Below are 12278 nucleotides of genomic sequence, written 5' to 3'. Positions count from 1 at the left end.
CTATGGGCCTGGCAGGAGCTTGCAGAGAAGGTCAATGACAAGCGACGCTGGCTGCACAGTGTCGTACTCTGCAAACAGGTGACAGAGGTTCTCCGAATCTGTCTGGCTTTTGGCCACGAACCCAAAGATCCTTTGAAAAAGGAGAGAGAGCCTTACGTACTTTGCATCCAGGAATCCAAAGGAATATGCTTAAACTAGCCCCGGCCACAAAGCAAAATCCCGGTTCCAGCAATTCCACCTTGGCCCGCTCCCCAATCACGTTTACTTGGAAGCAAAACAGCTGGGAGAAGCGTTTCTGGCAAGGCTTCCCCAGCTGTGAAAAGTTTCTTGAATGCAAGGTAGAGCCAGATATAAACTCACTTCCTGAGCCCAGAGCAAGCGAGTCACTGGGAAGGCTGATGGATTTGGACGGGGGCTTTCTACATGAGGGGATGCGGAGAACTGGGCTTAGCTGAGCCTCCCATCGAAACCTACAGAGCAAAAACCCCCATAAAGCTTCACCCATCTGTCCCACATCTCATCCTGCCACCACATTAACTTTTATCGCCTCCCCTCTTCATTTTTAAGCTTTGATTCTTCACTGCTCCGCAAAGCTTTGCAATGCACCCACTGGAGAGGCGAGGCTGGGACAAAGCAGCATCTCCCCCCCGGTTTCCCCCGGCGCGCTTCGGGGCGGGAGGTCCCCGCGCAGGTCTTACCTCGAGGACTTGCAGTACTTCTGCCACCTGAGGGAAGAACAGAATTGGATTTGCTCAAAGACTGATATTTACCTCATTCCATCAGCTGCAAAGTCAAGGTTTACATTTAGCTAAGCCCCAGCGCGGTAAGCCTGGGGCAGGGGCCGCACAGCCGGTGTTGGCGTTTGGGATTTTAAGCAGTGCAGAGACGGGAGCAGCGGAGTGGTGCTGGGAACCGCGGGGAAGCGAGCACTCTGCGGCGGCTCTGACCGGCACGGATGCCCTCATCCCGCAGAACGGCCGATAACTCACTTTCTGTTTTCAGGATCCATCCCGCAAAACCTGATGGCAGCCAAGGGGTAGTGTCGCCTGAAAAACACCCTGTCGGGGGGAGGAGGAGAGCGTGGCGTTAGAGGAGGGAAGTGCCCGGGCAGAGCTGGTGGGAGAAACAGGCATTTGCAAATTCAAGCCCTGCTCAAACTGTTGTGGCTGCTGGGAACGGGGGCTGTGGGGGACGGGGGGTGCGAGGGTCCCGCTCCCGGGGCCGCCTCCAAGCCGGCAGCTGGGAAAGTGCAGGCAGCTCTTGGGTTCAGCCGGCTCCTGCCTCCCACTCTTGAGATGCTGCCACTAGCTTCACGTAAAGCAGCGTCATGCCCTGCGCTGTGAACAGAAGGGATGAAGACCATCCCTGGATTGCAACACGGATTTCTCCTAGCAGGCCAGTTTTTCTCAACATGCTGCAGATCAGCCCGTTGGCAGGCTGAGAGGCGAGAAGAGAGCTGGGCGGTCACGGGCGAGCTGCGTTTCCACGACCATTTAGGTCTCCCCTGCACCTCGCCACCGGTGAGCCCTTGGCCGCAGCAGCAGCCCGGCAGCCCCGTCCTGACCCTCCCCAGGCGGCTCTTACTTCCTCTGGATGTCCGTCAGCGTGACTCCCTGCTCCGTCACTCTGAAGTGCACGAGGGTGGGTGTGGGCAGCGTCTCCAGCTCGAAGGTGGAGGAGACGGCTTTCTGGACGGCCGGGGCTCCTGTGAGTGTCTCCATGTTCACTGAGCTGAGGTACAAGACGTTGCACACTGCAAGGACAGGACAGAGCCCGGCTCAGCACGGGGCCCGCGGCACGCCGGCGCCTCGCTGCGCTGAGCACGTGCAGCGTCCAGCACAGCGGTGCTGGCTCCAGGGCCGGGTCCCAGGCATCATCCCCCAGAACCAGACACATGTACGTGGGTCAGATTTGTTTTGATGAAAATTAAAGATTTGGTGACTCAGAAATTCTTCACAAATTTATTTTGGTTTACTTTAATTCTTTGCACTAATTGTTTTAAAAGTCAAAGTATTTAATTTCCGGTTTCTAAATATCAGATTTGGATTTTTTTCCTGTTTATTGCATATTTCCTTTAATGAAAAGCAGAAATACCCCAAGCCAACTAACGGCTGAAGGCCAACCTAAAACATGACATTTCAGGCTGATTGAGCTGTTTAAAGGGCTCTTCTGGGTCAAACTAAGCTTTTCAGCTTGCCAACTTATTTTTCAGAATTTCCAGCAAAACAAAGCGGTTCCTGACTCCCCTGCCTGCGCCTGAGCCATCCGCGCGGTCTCCTGCCCATCGCTCTCTGCTCTCACCTGGAGCCCACCCACCGCTGCACCCGGGCTGGGGGCACCTGGGCACGGAAGAGAAGCAGACCCTTCCCCGTCCTGCTGTGCAGTTTCCATACATCTCCCACAAGGTCCCTCAGCAATTTAACCAGCGCCCGCCTGCCCCATCCCTCTCCTAGAAACTCCAGATGTTCAGTGCCCATCAGTTCAACACCCTGGTTGAGGCCAATCAGCAGAGAGGCTTAAAAATCAGGGGCTATTTAAAATTGCAGGAATTGTGGGTCTTTTATCAGCCTTGGCACCTCAAGAACTGTCTTTTCAAGCTTTACTTCACCATTGTGAGGACCAAAGGTCTCCTTTCTTTAAAAATATCAGGTTCCCTTGCAGGCCCATGATCTGAGGATGTGAAGGAAACCTGCAGGTATCTCCAACCTGGTGGTAAAGCCAGGAGGGGACACGGCATCGGCACCCACGGATGCACTGGGGTGACCTGCTGTTCTGCACCGGTCCAAAGACTGCGCCGGCTTTTCAGCTTCTGCTGTGAATGGTGTCGGAATGGATGACATGAAAAAATAGAGCCCCGCGGTTGAGACGTAAGGAGTAAAGCCCAAAGCACGGGTGCATGCCCAGAGCTCTGGCTATTGGAAGCTCGACTGTCCCCTGGCGACAGCAGCCCGCTCCCTTCCTCACCAGCAGTTTTCTTCAGCAGGGATAGTGCGGATTCAGGAGCGCAGTCAGGGCCATCTTCTCCATCGGCAAGATCTGCACAAACGACAAGCAGGAGCACTGATGACCACAGGTCAGGCTGCTCTGGGTCACCACTTTGCCTTGGGTGAAATTCCTTATCTCACAAGAGGCCCAAAGGCACAGGACCGCTTAAATTGCAGGGGTTTAGGGCAGTAATTAATTTAATTGTCCTCCATCTCCCTCTCCTGGCTCCATTCATCTCTGATCTCCCCACTCCTTTCCTTGCCCACCCTCAGTGGTCCCCTGCTCCCTGCCGCTTTGCCGACCACCCTCCATCCCCAGCAGAAGGAAGTCACCACCGTCTCATACTCCAGTCAGCTCTTGCAGGTCCCTGCTCCACCTACAGCCAGGGCGATCAGCCGCGATGCCGGGGCGCCCGGGCAGTTCAGCCCCCTCCCCACTGCGGGACCATGCCCACCTTCCCAGCCCGGCAGGAGGGACCGCTCGGAGCACCTCTCCTGTCCCCGACTCCTACCTCGGGTGGGGATGCTCAGCTTGCAGGGCAGTGCCAGCGGGGTGATGGCGTGCTGATACACGAAGGCAGAGAGGCTCCCTGCAACACAGAACGGTGAGTCGGGGGGGGCCCTGGTCCCCGAAACCTCCCACCCACGTGCTTCTGGCCCCCCAACAGTGTCCCAGGGAGCTCAGAAGGAGCAAAGCGGGGGCTAAGCTGGACTATTTGGGGCCTCACAGTGACAAAAGTGGGTTTTCCAACCCCCACCACATGTTCTTGGTTTGGAGACAACTACCACAGTCTCACTGGCACAGAAGCGCGGGCAGGAGCCAGGGGCTGGAGGGCCCCCCCGCCAAGACGCTCACTGCCGGGCTGTGGAGCAGCCCGCTCCTGGCCGGTGCTTCGAGGGGCTTTCGGAAACAGCTCTTGGGGCTGCCAGGGCTGTGGTGGGTGATGGCACCGTCCTTACCGAAATACAGCTCCTCGCTGGCTCCTTTCAAGTGCACACCTTTGGCTGACGACTCGATGAGGAAGTGCCGGACGAGGTCACTGCTCTCATCGCCTGCAAGCGGGATAGAAGACAGCATCAATACCAGCACAACCGCCGTTGTTTCGCCCCTGCCCTCCCCTGCCCGCCCCGGGGCCCGTCCCAGGGCATCCACTGGAGCTTCTGCTCCGCTTGGCGAGCGCAGTGCCAGCCCCCCGTGCATGGGGATGGGCACACCCAGACCCCACTGCCAGCGTCACTCACACAGCAGAGTCCTGCGGCTTCTCAGCTTGCTTTAGTTTGACTGGTTTTAGTTAAATCTCTGAAGCAAACCCCACCTATCCGAGCAAGTCCCTGTACCTGTCTGGCTGCCGGATGGAGAGACGGGAACCTTCATCGCCAGTCCGAAAGACCCCCGATACGACGTGCTGTCCCGCACAACGAACGTGCCTGGCTCCTTGTCCTTCAGCAGCTGGATTGCTGTCAAAGCACAGGCGGAGGCTCAGCCAAGCAAAACAGGTGGAACCTCCCCGCTTTGCATTTCGTGTCCGGCTGATGCTCTCACGGGGAGTCGTTCCTTGGCAGCAGCGAGAAAGACTCAGGAGTGTTTGCTGAGCAGGCGCACGTCCCTCGTGCGGGTACCGACTGCAGTGCCCCCGCAGACTGAGGGGGCCCGGCTCGGTCCCGCGGGTCCCTGTGGTCCCCGGGACAGAGTCAGCCCCTGCCCGGGCCACGCTGAGTAGCAGCAGAGCCAGAGGCAGAAGCTTTGCTGGACCTGAGGGGGACGGAGGGGCCGTGGCACAGCCCGTGTTTCGGAGCCTTCCACCCAGACCTGCGAGCGGGTCTCTCCGTGCCTGTCAGCCCCCAGTATACTTTGAATTGCCACCACCGAGTCCCCACAGGACCTCAGCACGGGCAAGAGGCGGACAGAGGTGCTGCGGGGAGGCAAACCCCGGCCGGGGGAGCAGGCAGCAGTCCTGCAGAGAGCAAGTCTGAGGTGGGGTTATCGCAGCAGAGACGCTTGCTGCCTTACCTTGGTCCCTGGTTATGCTCGGCTTGAACCAGAATTTCGATGTGTCCATCACAAACTTCATGGTCGGCTGCCCAGCCCTGAGGGGACCTGCAAGAGACCTTACGGCATCAAGGCCAGTGGGGGACCCAAAAGACCTTCACAGCAGACATCCCTGAGCAGGACAGAGCCCTGCAAAGACATTTCTCTTTCCAGCTGGCCAGGGTTGAAGGTTTTTTTTTCAAACCTTTTGATCAGAGCTTCCTCCCTGCTCTTCAGAATACTTCATTGTCCACGTAATTATCTCTCTTGGCAGGCTGCGATGGAGCACAGAAAGGCTCCCAAAGAATGGGGTCCCCCAGCAGTGCCAGTCTGCCCAACCCTGCACAAGTCCACCAGACCGTGGGGATTTACACCAGCTGAGGATCTGACCCGCAAAGCTCTCCTGCTTTTCCCATAAGAATCCCAATTAAAACCCTCTGCCCCAAGAGCTGCCTCTGCTAATCTCCTCCAGAGAACAATAGCCCTAGTGTCTACCCTTGAATGAGGGACCTTACAAACGCTGGTATCTTTAGATGTCCTCTGGAGCAAACTGGAACCCTAACCTCTCCTCCCCGCCCGTTCTGGGCCCACGAACAAGTGTGAAATGACAAAATTATGGTCCTCATTCGCAGGTGCTATAAATACGTGTATCTGCATCTCCTTGAGGGGACCAGAGCGCTTCTCCCTGCTGAGCACGTGCCCCGGACCCTGGCGGGCACAACACCATGGCTAACGCGGGGTCATCAGCAAAGAGCTGGAGACCACCGCAGAGCCCTGCAACCCTGCGGAGATGCAGCGAGGATCTCCAGCTCCAGCGAGGACCTCCTGTCCTTCACGTCTATAACCCACAGATAAACCAGAAAGGGCTGTTTGCTCCGCTTTCCTGGCAGCTGTTGGGGTCTACAGCTCCTTCCCCCCAGACCTGCCCTATGGCAGGGAGGTGACTTACTGTCCGAGACGCAGGAGAGCACTGGTGCCGACAGCGCGTTGTTCAGGCCACCGAGCCTCAAGGCCGGGCTGCAGCTGGGAGGGGGGGTCTGCTTGACAGAGGCTGGGGGGGCTCTGGCCAGCCTGGAAGACGCATCTCCTTGTTCCAGGCACCCGTTCACCAGCAGCACTGGGATGTCGGCTGCGGAGTTGAGGATGGAGGGCGGGCAGCTGCTGGCCTGTCCCTTCTGGGATGGGGAGGTGCTGGCTTTGGCAGAGCAGGCTGTCCTGGGCTGGTGGGGACTCAGGCCAAAAGCTTCTCCAGAGTGAGACCTGAGGCTCGGGGAAGGCGGGCAGGGGCTGCCCAGGGAGCTGGCAGGGGATGGGCAGTCAGCGGAGCGGCAGGCAGTGGGGTGAGCATCCGAGTCGTCATGGTGGAGCGAGTGGGTGCTGCTGCGAGAGGGAGACAGAGAGCAGGAGGGGATCAGCGGGGTGGTTTAGCCGGGATGGGATGCACAGCCCACCCCACGCCAGCCCCGCGGGGCATCGACTCCCAGCCTGAGGAAGGAGGTCTTGGACAGCGGGACATGGGGTAACCGCCCAGTGCCCCTTTCACCCATCATCAGCCCGATACAGGGACACAAGGCAGCATTTACCTTCCAAGGATGTAACTGGTGTCGGAGCCAGGGCTCGTGGAGAGCAGGGAGACCCGGCTGCTCCTCTGCTGGGCCCTCACCGCGTGCACAGGCTTCAGCAAGTTGTCGAAGCCCGGGGAGGTGCCGAGAGCCCCGGGGCCGTAGGAGATGCTGTCCGTCTGGCCAGCCGCGCACTGCTGAGGGACGGCGATGCACTCGGAAGCTTTGCTGCACGTCGGGGAGACAGCGCAGCTTGGGGTGGCTGAGCGGGGGCTCACGGGTCCGGGTGGGCTCGAGAAAACCACGCTGCCGCTGGTGCTGTAGTTGCCTCTGAGTCCCCCTTTTTGGGGCAGGAAGCTGTTGCCCTGGGGGGACCTCGAGAACGGCGTGCCCGAAGGGCTGGGAGAGCCCTGCAGCAGCTCGGGACACGTGGCTCTGCCTGGCGTCATCTCTATGTATTTAATGTCTGGAGGAGGAAAGAGGAGGTTGTTACCGATTCGGTGTTCGACTCAGGTTCGTTAGCTAAGCTCTGTGGGCAACATGAGTCTCTGTTCTTCTTGCTATTAATTTTCTCTCTGGTGTGTATGACCTGCACGGCTGCTGGGCCCAGAGGAGGACCCCCGGGCTCTGCAGGGAGACCCCGGTTGCCCAACACTGGCCTTCGTTAAGACCCTATGAGGGCTGATTTCTTCACAGACACCACGCCACAGCGACCCACCCCAGTGCTGGCGGGCTCCCATGGAAGAGGGGTTACATGCGGTCATGTCTGACTGCACAGACCCCCCTCGCCAGCATTGCACAGCCGGTGCTTGCCGAGACCTGCAGCGAGAGGCGGGTGTTCCCTCCAGCAGCCGCTCTGTTTGTACCTGACTCAAGAGAAAAACATCTGGCTGCTCCCCCCGGGGATGACATCAGGCTCGGAGGGTGCCCACGGCAGCAGGCGCGTGACCCTGCACACCCTCTGAGCTGGCGGGGCGGAGGAGCATGGGGGACGTCACCCGGCCCCCAGGCATGGCCGGACATCCGCACCACCCGCACCACGGCTGCGGAGCGGGAGGCAGAGGGAAGCCGTGCGGTACAAGGGCTGTTACAATACTCCAGGTGTCAGCTATGGGACCGGCCGTGCCAGCAGCAAGCACGCAGCCCAGGGCAGGGGCCGGCTGCTCTCCCTTCCCTCCTCCTGTCCTGCACAAGTCTCTTTAGAGGAATGATTTCCAAGGCAGTTTCTGTGCCCGTGCCCTGCTGTGGGTTTCTTCCTGCTCTTCCATTCGTGCTCGGGACAGGCAAGGCATCTCCTAGTCCCTTTGCTTGCCATTATTTATAAGGTAGCACATCTGACAGAGCATCACTTGCTCCAAGACCTTCAGTGAAACCTCACGGCCAGGACAAGGGGGTGCCTGGCTCCCAGGTGCCCGATGCATGTCAGTCACTGGGTTCCGTGAACAAGGCCATAATTTCTGGCTGCGCTAGAAGATGCCTTTTAGCAAGAGACACTCAGACTTGATTTAAACGCTTGCAGCGATGGCGAATTCAGCACCTCCCCAGGGAAGCTGTTCCAGCGGTTAATCACCTCCACTGCTAGAAGTGTGCGCCTCCTTTCTAGTCTGAACGTGCCCAGCTTTGTTTTCAGCTCCTGGTTCTTGCCCTGCCACGGAGTTTAGGAAAGTTCCCCTTCTTAAAGGTGTTTCTTGGAGAGAGAAAAACCTTTCTGCTGCAGCAATGAAAAACGGCTCTGAACAGCCCTGAGCTCCCTGGCCGGTGATGTTACGTGCCTCGCTCCTGCCCTGGGACCGGCCGGCGAGGGCAGCTGGCCGGGGCAGAGCAGCTGACTCCAGACCGCCAAGCGCTGCAGACCCTGTTTACTGCAAGGAACAACCAGACCTCTGGGGCATAAAGCTTGATGAGCAGGAAAAGCACAAGTCTGTACAAAAGTTACTCCCTGAGCCCCTTCTCTATGCTGATCCCAGCGCGGGATTGGATCGGCACGGCCAGCGGAGAGCCGCCGAGGAGGCGCCGGGTAAGCCAGAAGGGCTGGTCTCCGGCGGGGACGCAGCTGGACCATGCGCGGGGAAGGAGCCAGAACCGCAGCCTTCCCCCTCCACGCCCTCACTGCCACTGGCAGCCAGCAGCAGCTCCTCCAAAGCCCGTCCTCGGAAAGGCTCTGGAGCCATGTGGTTCCGGTATCAGTGCGCAAACCCTTACTGCAAGCTCTTGGCCGGATGCTTTTTGTCAATGTCTCCCTCGAAAGGAGAAAAGAAATGGGGGTTTTAATTGTCCTTTAAAGAAATAACTGAAAAGCATCCGCACGCTGGGCTAACGAGGCCTTTGGCCTCCCACTTTTCTGCCTTTTTTCCTCCTTATCAGGTGTGGTTAAACCTCAAATATTTGCTCAAGACCTTGGCAAGTTTTTCAGCATCAAGGAGTGGCAAAAGTGCCGCAAACACGGAGCCCAGCTGTCACGCAAGCTGAGACGCTCTCCGCTCCTCCAGGAACAAGCAAGTACCAGAGGGAGTTAGCGACTCTGATGAATGTGTCCCCTATTGCTACAGCATCTGTTAAGTTCGAAGCCCTCCGCGTGGCTTCCCCTAGACAAGAACAAGCCCCTCTCGTGGACTCTGGGCACCATCAGTCTCCTGCCAGCCCGCACAGCAGCTGACCGTGCTTGCAGGGAACTTACACCTTGGGCAGAAGGGAGGGGTGTGGAAATTATTCAGAAAGCACCACGGGGCCCTGTGCAGCCCTCCCCTGCACGGCCAGCGAGGAAAGGGAGGCAGGAGCCTAACGAGAGCATTTCCACCGGGCCAGCTGGCGTGAGATGGGAGCAGCGGTGCATGCACAGGTCGCATGGCTGCAGCAGGAGGAGGTGGGCGAACAGGGATGCTGTGCAGCAGGAGGAAGTTTGTGTAAAAAATAAGAGCTGTTAAAAGAAAATGAAAGCTGAAGTGAGGCTTTTCCCACTGAATGCAGGGCCAGATTTCCAGACGTTCAGTTCCACACTTGGAGCCAGATTTTCAAAACCACTAGCACGCTACCTGCTGAGCGGCTCGGGACTCCAGCCTCGAGCGGTGCCTGAAGGAGAGGCATCCGAATGCCTCCGAACACTACTCTGAGGACCCAAGAGCTGAACTTGCACCTTGTCACGGTGCTTTATGTGCAAGGCCACCCTCTGCCATCCCAACGGGAAGCAGCGATGCCGTCTCCTCCAGAATCGCCCAAGCCCCGCAGTGTGCTCGCACCACTCCGGCCCCTGCGCTCCCTGACTCCGGCTTCGCCGCTTCCCTGCTCGAGCATCGGGACCCCCCCACCTGCCGGGGCTGCACTTCAGTGCACTTGCAGACACGCACCTCGTCCTCCTCCAACCCCGCATTCCTCAGGCGGACGTTTGCGTGAGGGCTCAGGGAGAACAGAATTTTTTTCATGCCTTTAACATCCTCTCATTTGACCTTCCTCTGGAAAGAGGCTAGGGACAGATTTTAAAGGTATTTCCGTGTCTAAAGACACAGATAGGCAATTAGGCTTTTCAGAAGCAGTGAGACTGTCTCTTTAGGCACCTAAACCCATCACTGATCTGTCCTGCTGCGCACCAGAACGCTGGCAGCAGCGTGCAACACGCTGGCTGCTTGCGTTACCCTGTGCACACTGTGTTGAGCAGCTAACACACTGCAAAAGAGCCACAGGCGAGAGCGCTGGGATCAGAAGCAGCACACAGAGCACAGCTCTAGATGACAGAGAAGTGTTGCAAAAGGGTTCGCGTAAGGCACCCAGGCATGAGAGCAGAAAGAGGGGTTTGGTATGTGCTGCTGATGTCCTGCCTTGTGTATGCCAGGTACGCTGCTGGAGGAGCGCACATGCCCTGGAAAAAGAATTTCCCTGGCAAAATGATTGGGAGCATTTAAATGGGATGGTTGTGTAACGATCAGTACCTTAGCCCAAGGCTTTGGAAATCTGGCAGCAAATCCTTGTGCTTCCACAGGTCAAGTATGACCCTGGGAAAGGCCCCACTGCCCTTTGGTAGAACTGGGCTCCGCTGCGAGGGAAGCACGGCCCACACAGCGCATCCAGCGGCCAGCGCCTGTCTCCAGTCACTGACGGCAGTAACTTGGATTAGGCATTTTCTGAGAGCTACAAGTCCCATTTCTAATGAGCAATGTTTTCTCCAAACACAGGGAACAAACACCAGGTTGAAGAATGAAGGCTGTTCCCCCTGTTTTCTTTTGGATCCGGTTGAGCTAGCTGGACACGAGACATTGCAAAAGTGATCAGACCAGGGCCACCGAAGCACGCGAGTGAGGCAGAGAGCCTGCATACACAATCTGTTCTCCTGCTCCTTTATATGAAGCCCTGATGCCAGCAGACCGTATCCCATGCTGATCCCACTGGGGATGGTGGGGGATGTCACCGATGCCCATCTCCAGCCCTCCACAGGAGCACAGGACCTCATCCTGCCCACGGGGGCTGGTGTGTGGCCAGCCTCCTTGCCCTGGACTTTCACTCTGCCTCTTGCAGATGGATTTCACTAGGTCTGAGTTGCGCTGGCTCCACACGACCAGCACCTTTTGCCTCACCTATTGCCTCTGGATCTTGTTTCTTGGCGGCAGCAGTGTCACTCTGAGAAGCAGGTTGGACCGCATCCTTCACCGGCTTGCATGTGAGCGGCTGAAAGGTCGGATCGATTTCTAGGATCAGTTGGTTGAGACTCTCTATTGATATGTCCAAGGTAGGAGACACCAGGTGAGCCTCAGGATCTGTGCCGGTGTCCCCCTCCTTTGGCTGATACGGAGCAGCAGGTCTCTCCAAAGAGGTATCCTGCTGCCCCTTCCCCTGCGCGTGAGCAGCCATGTGCTCAAACACGGGGTGGGCTCCGTACAGCCCTCCGCTGGGAAGCAGGCGTGCGCTGGTGTGCACCATCGCGGACGCGTCAGCCCAGCCGTCGGTTGAGTAGTAGGCGTACTTCATCGGCAGCGCGGAGCAGCCCGGGTACCCCGCCGGGTGCAAGCTCTTGCTTTCCTCCTGTGAGGAAACACACACGGTCTGTCCAACACGCAACACGTGGTTTTGTATGACCTGTGACATGGTTTGGTTTTCTGGTTTGACGGCTTAGAGTCCAAGGGAAACCTCCTCCTCCTCCTCGCCTCCCTTTCTCCAGCAGGGACCTCAGAGCCCTTCTTCAATCCAGCGTCTCAAGCGGAAGAAGAATCTAAGGAATGCAGAGAGAGGAGCGGTTACACAGGCATGCCCCGGGCAGGAGCAGACTTCAGCGGAAAAGTCTATAAAAACGGGGATTTGGAGTGCAAAGCTGGAATTCAGCTCATACGAAAACAAGCCATCCTGTATCGCTTTTCCACCCCCCACCAGCCTCTGCTCCCGGTGCCACAGCGCATCTGGGCAAGTGCAAGGGGGATTAATTTGCAACAGCTTTTCAGGATACCAGGGCCTAGAAACTACATTCTGCTTTATTTGCAGAGTGCTTATTTTCTTGGTTAAGAACGAAACGAAGTACCGCGCTAACAACTTTTGCATGGGATCCTGACCCTCGAAGCCATCGGGAGAGGCAATGGCAGACAGCGAGCCCGGAGCCAGGCAGGGTAGGATTGTAGTGGGCCAGAGAGACGGAGCAGCCGGCCAGAGCAATGTTCTGCGAGTGGGTGTACATTTAATCTTGAGGGTTTATTTTGCTGGTACAATGTGAGCTGAGCCCTTGGA

At 57.8% G+C, this 12278-nt stretch overlaps 1 protein-coding gene across 1 annotated transcript; it reads right to left on the bottom strand.

The window, feature by feature from the left end:
* Positions 1-11648, bottom strand: TNS4 (tensin 4). The gene is made up of 12 exons (XM_059830583.1): positions 11141-11648; positions 6597-7041; positions 5963-6393; positions 4996-5082; positions 4323-4442; positions 3945-4037; positions 3497-3574; positions 2965-3036; positions 1585-1753; positions 990-1058; positions 699-725; positions 1-130 (listed from the first exon to the last, which is right to left on the bottom strand). The coding sequence occupies exons 1-12, from the start codon at positions 11646-11648 to the stop codon at positions 1-3; spliced, it is 2229 nt and encodes a 742-aa protein (XP_059686566.1).
* Positions 11649-12278: the final 630 nt, after the last annotated feature.

This window comes from Gavia stellata, chromosome 28, assembly GCF_030936135.1.
Source record: "Gavia stellata isolate bGavSte3 chromosome 28, bGavSte3.hap2, whole genome shotgun sequence".
NCBI lineage: Eukaryota > Metazoa > Chordata > Aves > Gaviiformes > Gaviidae > Gavia > Gavia stellata.
This window is presented reverse-complemented; position numbering and strand designations above follow the sequence as displayed.

Excerpts from the sequence above, each read along its gene's own strand:
- TNS4 (XM_059830583.1), bottom strand. The coding sequence starts at position 11,648 with ATGTCACAGGTCATACAAAACCACGTGTTGCGTGTTGGACAGACCGTG. Across the intron at positions 3,037-3,496 it reads GCTGAGCATCCCCACCCGAG|ATCTTGCCGATGGAGAAGAT; the intron begins GTAGGAGTCGGG and ends TCGTTTGTGCAG. Across the intron at positions 131-698 it reads AAGTACTGCAAGTCCTCGAG|GATCTTTGGGTTCGTGGCCA; the intron begins GTAAGACCTGCG and ends CCTTTTTCAAAG.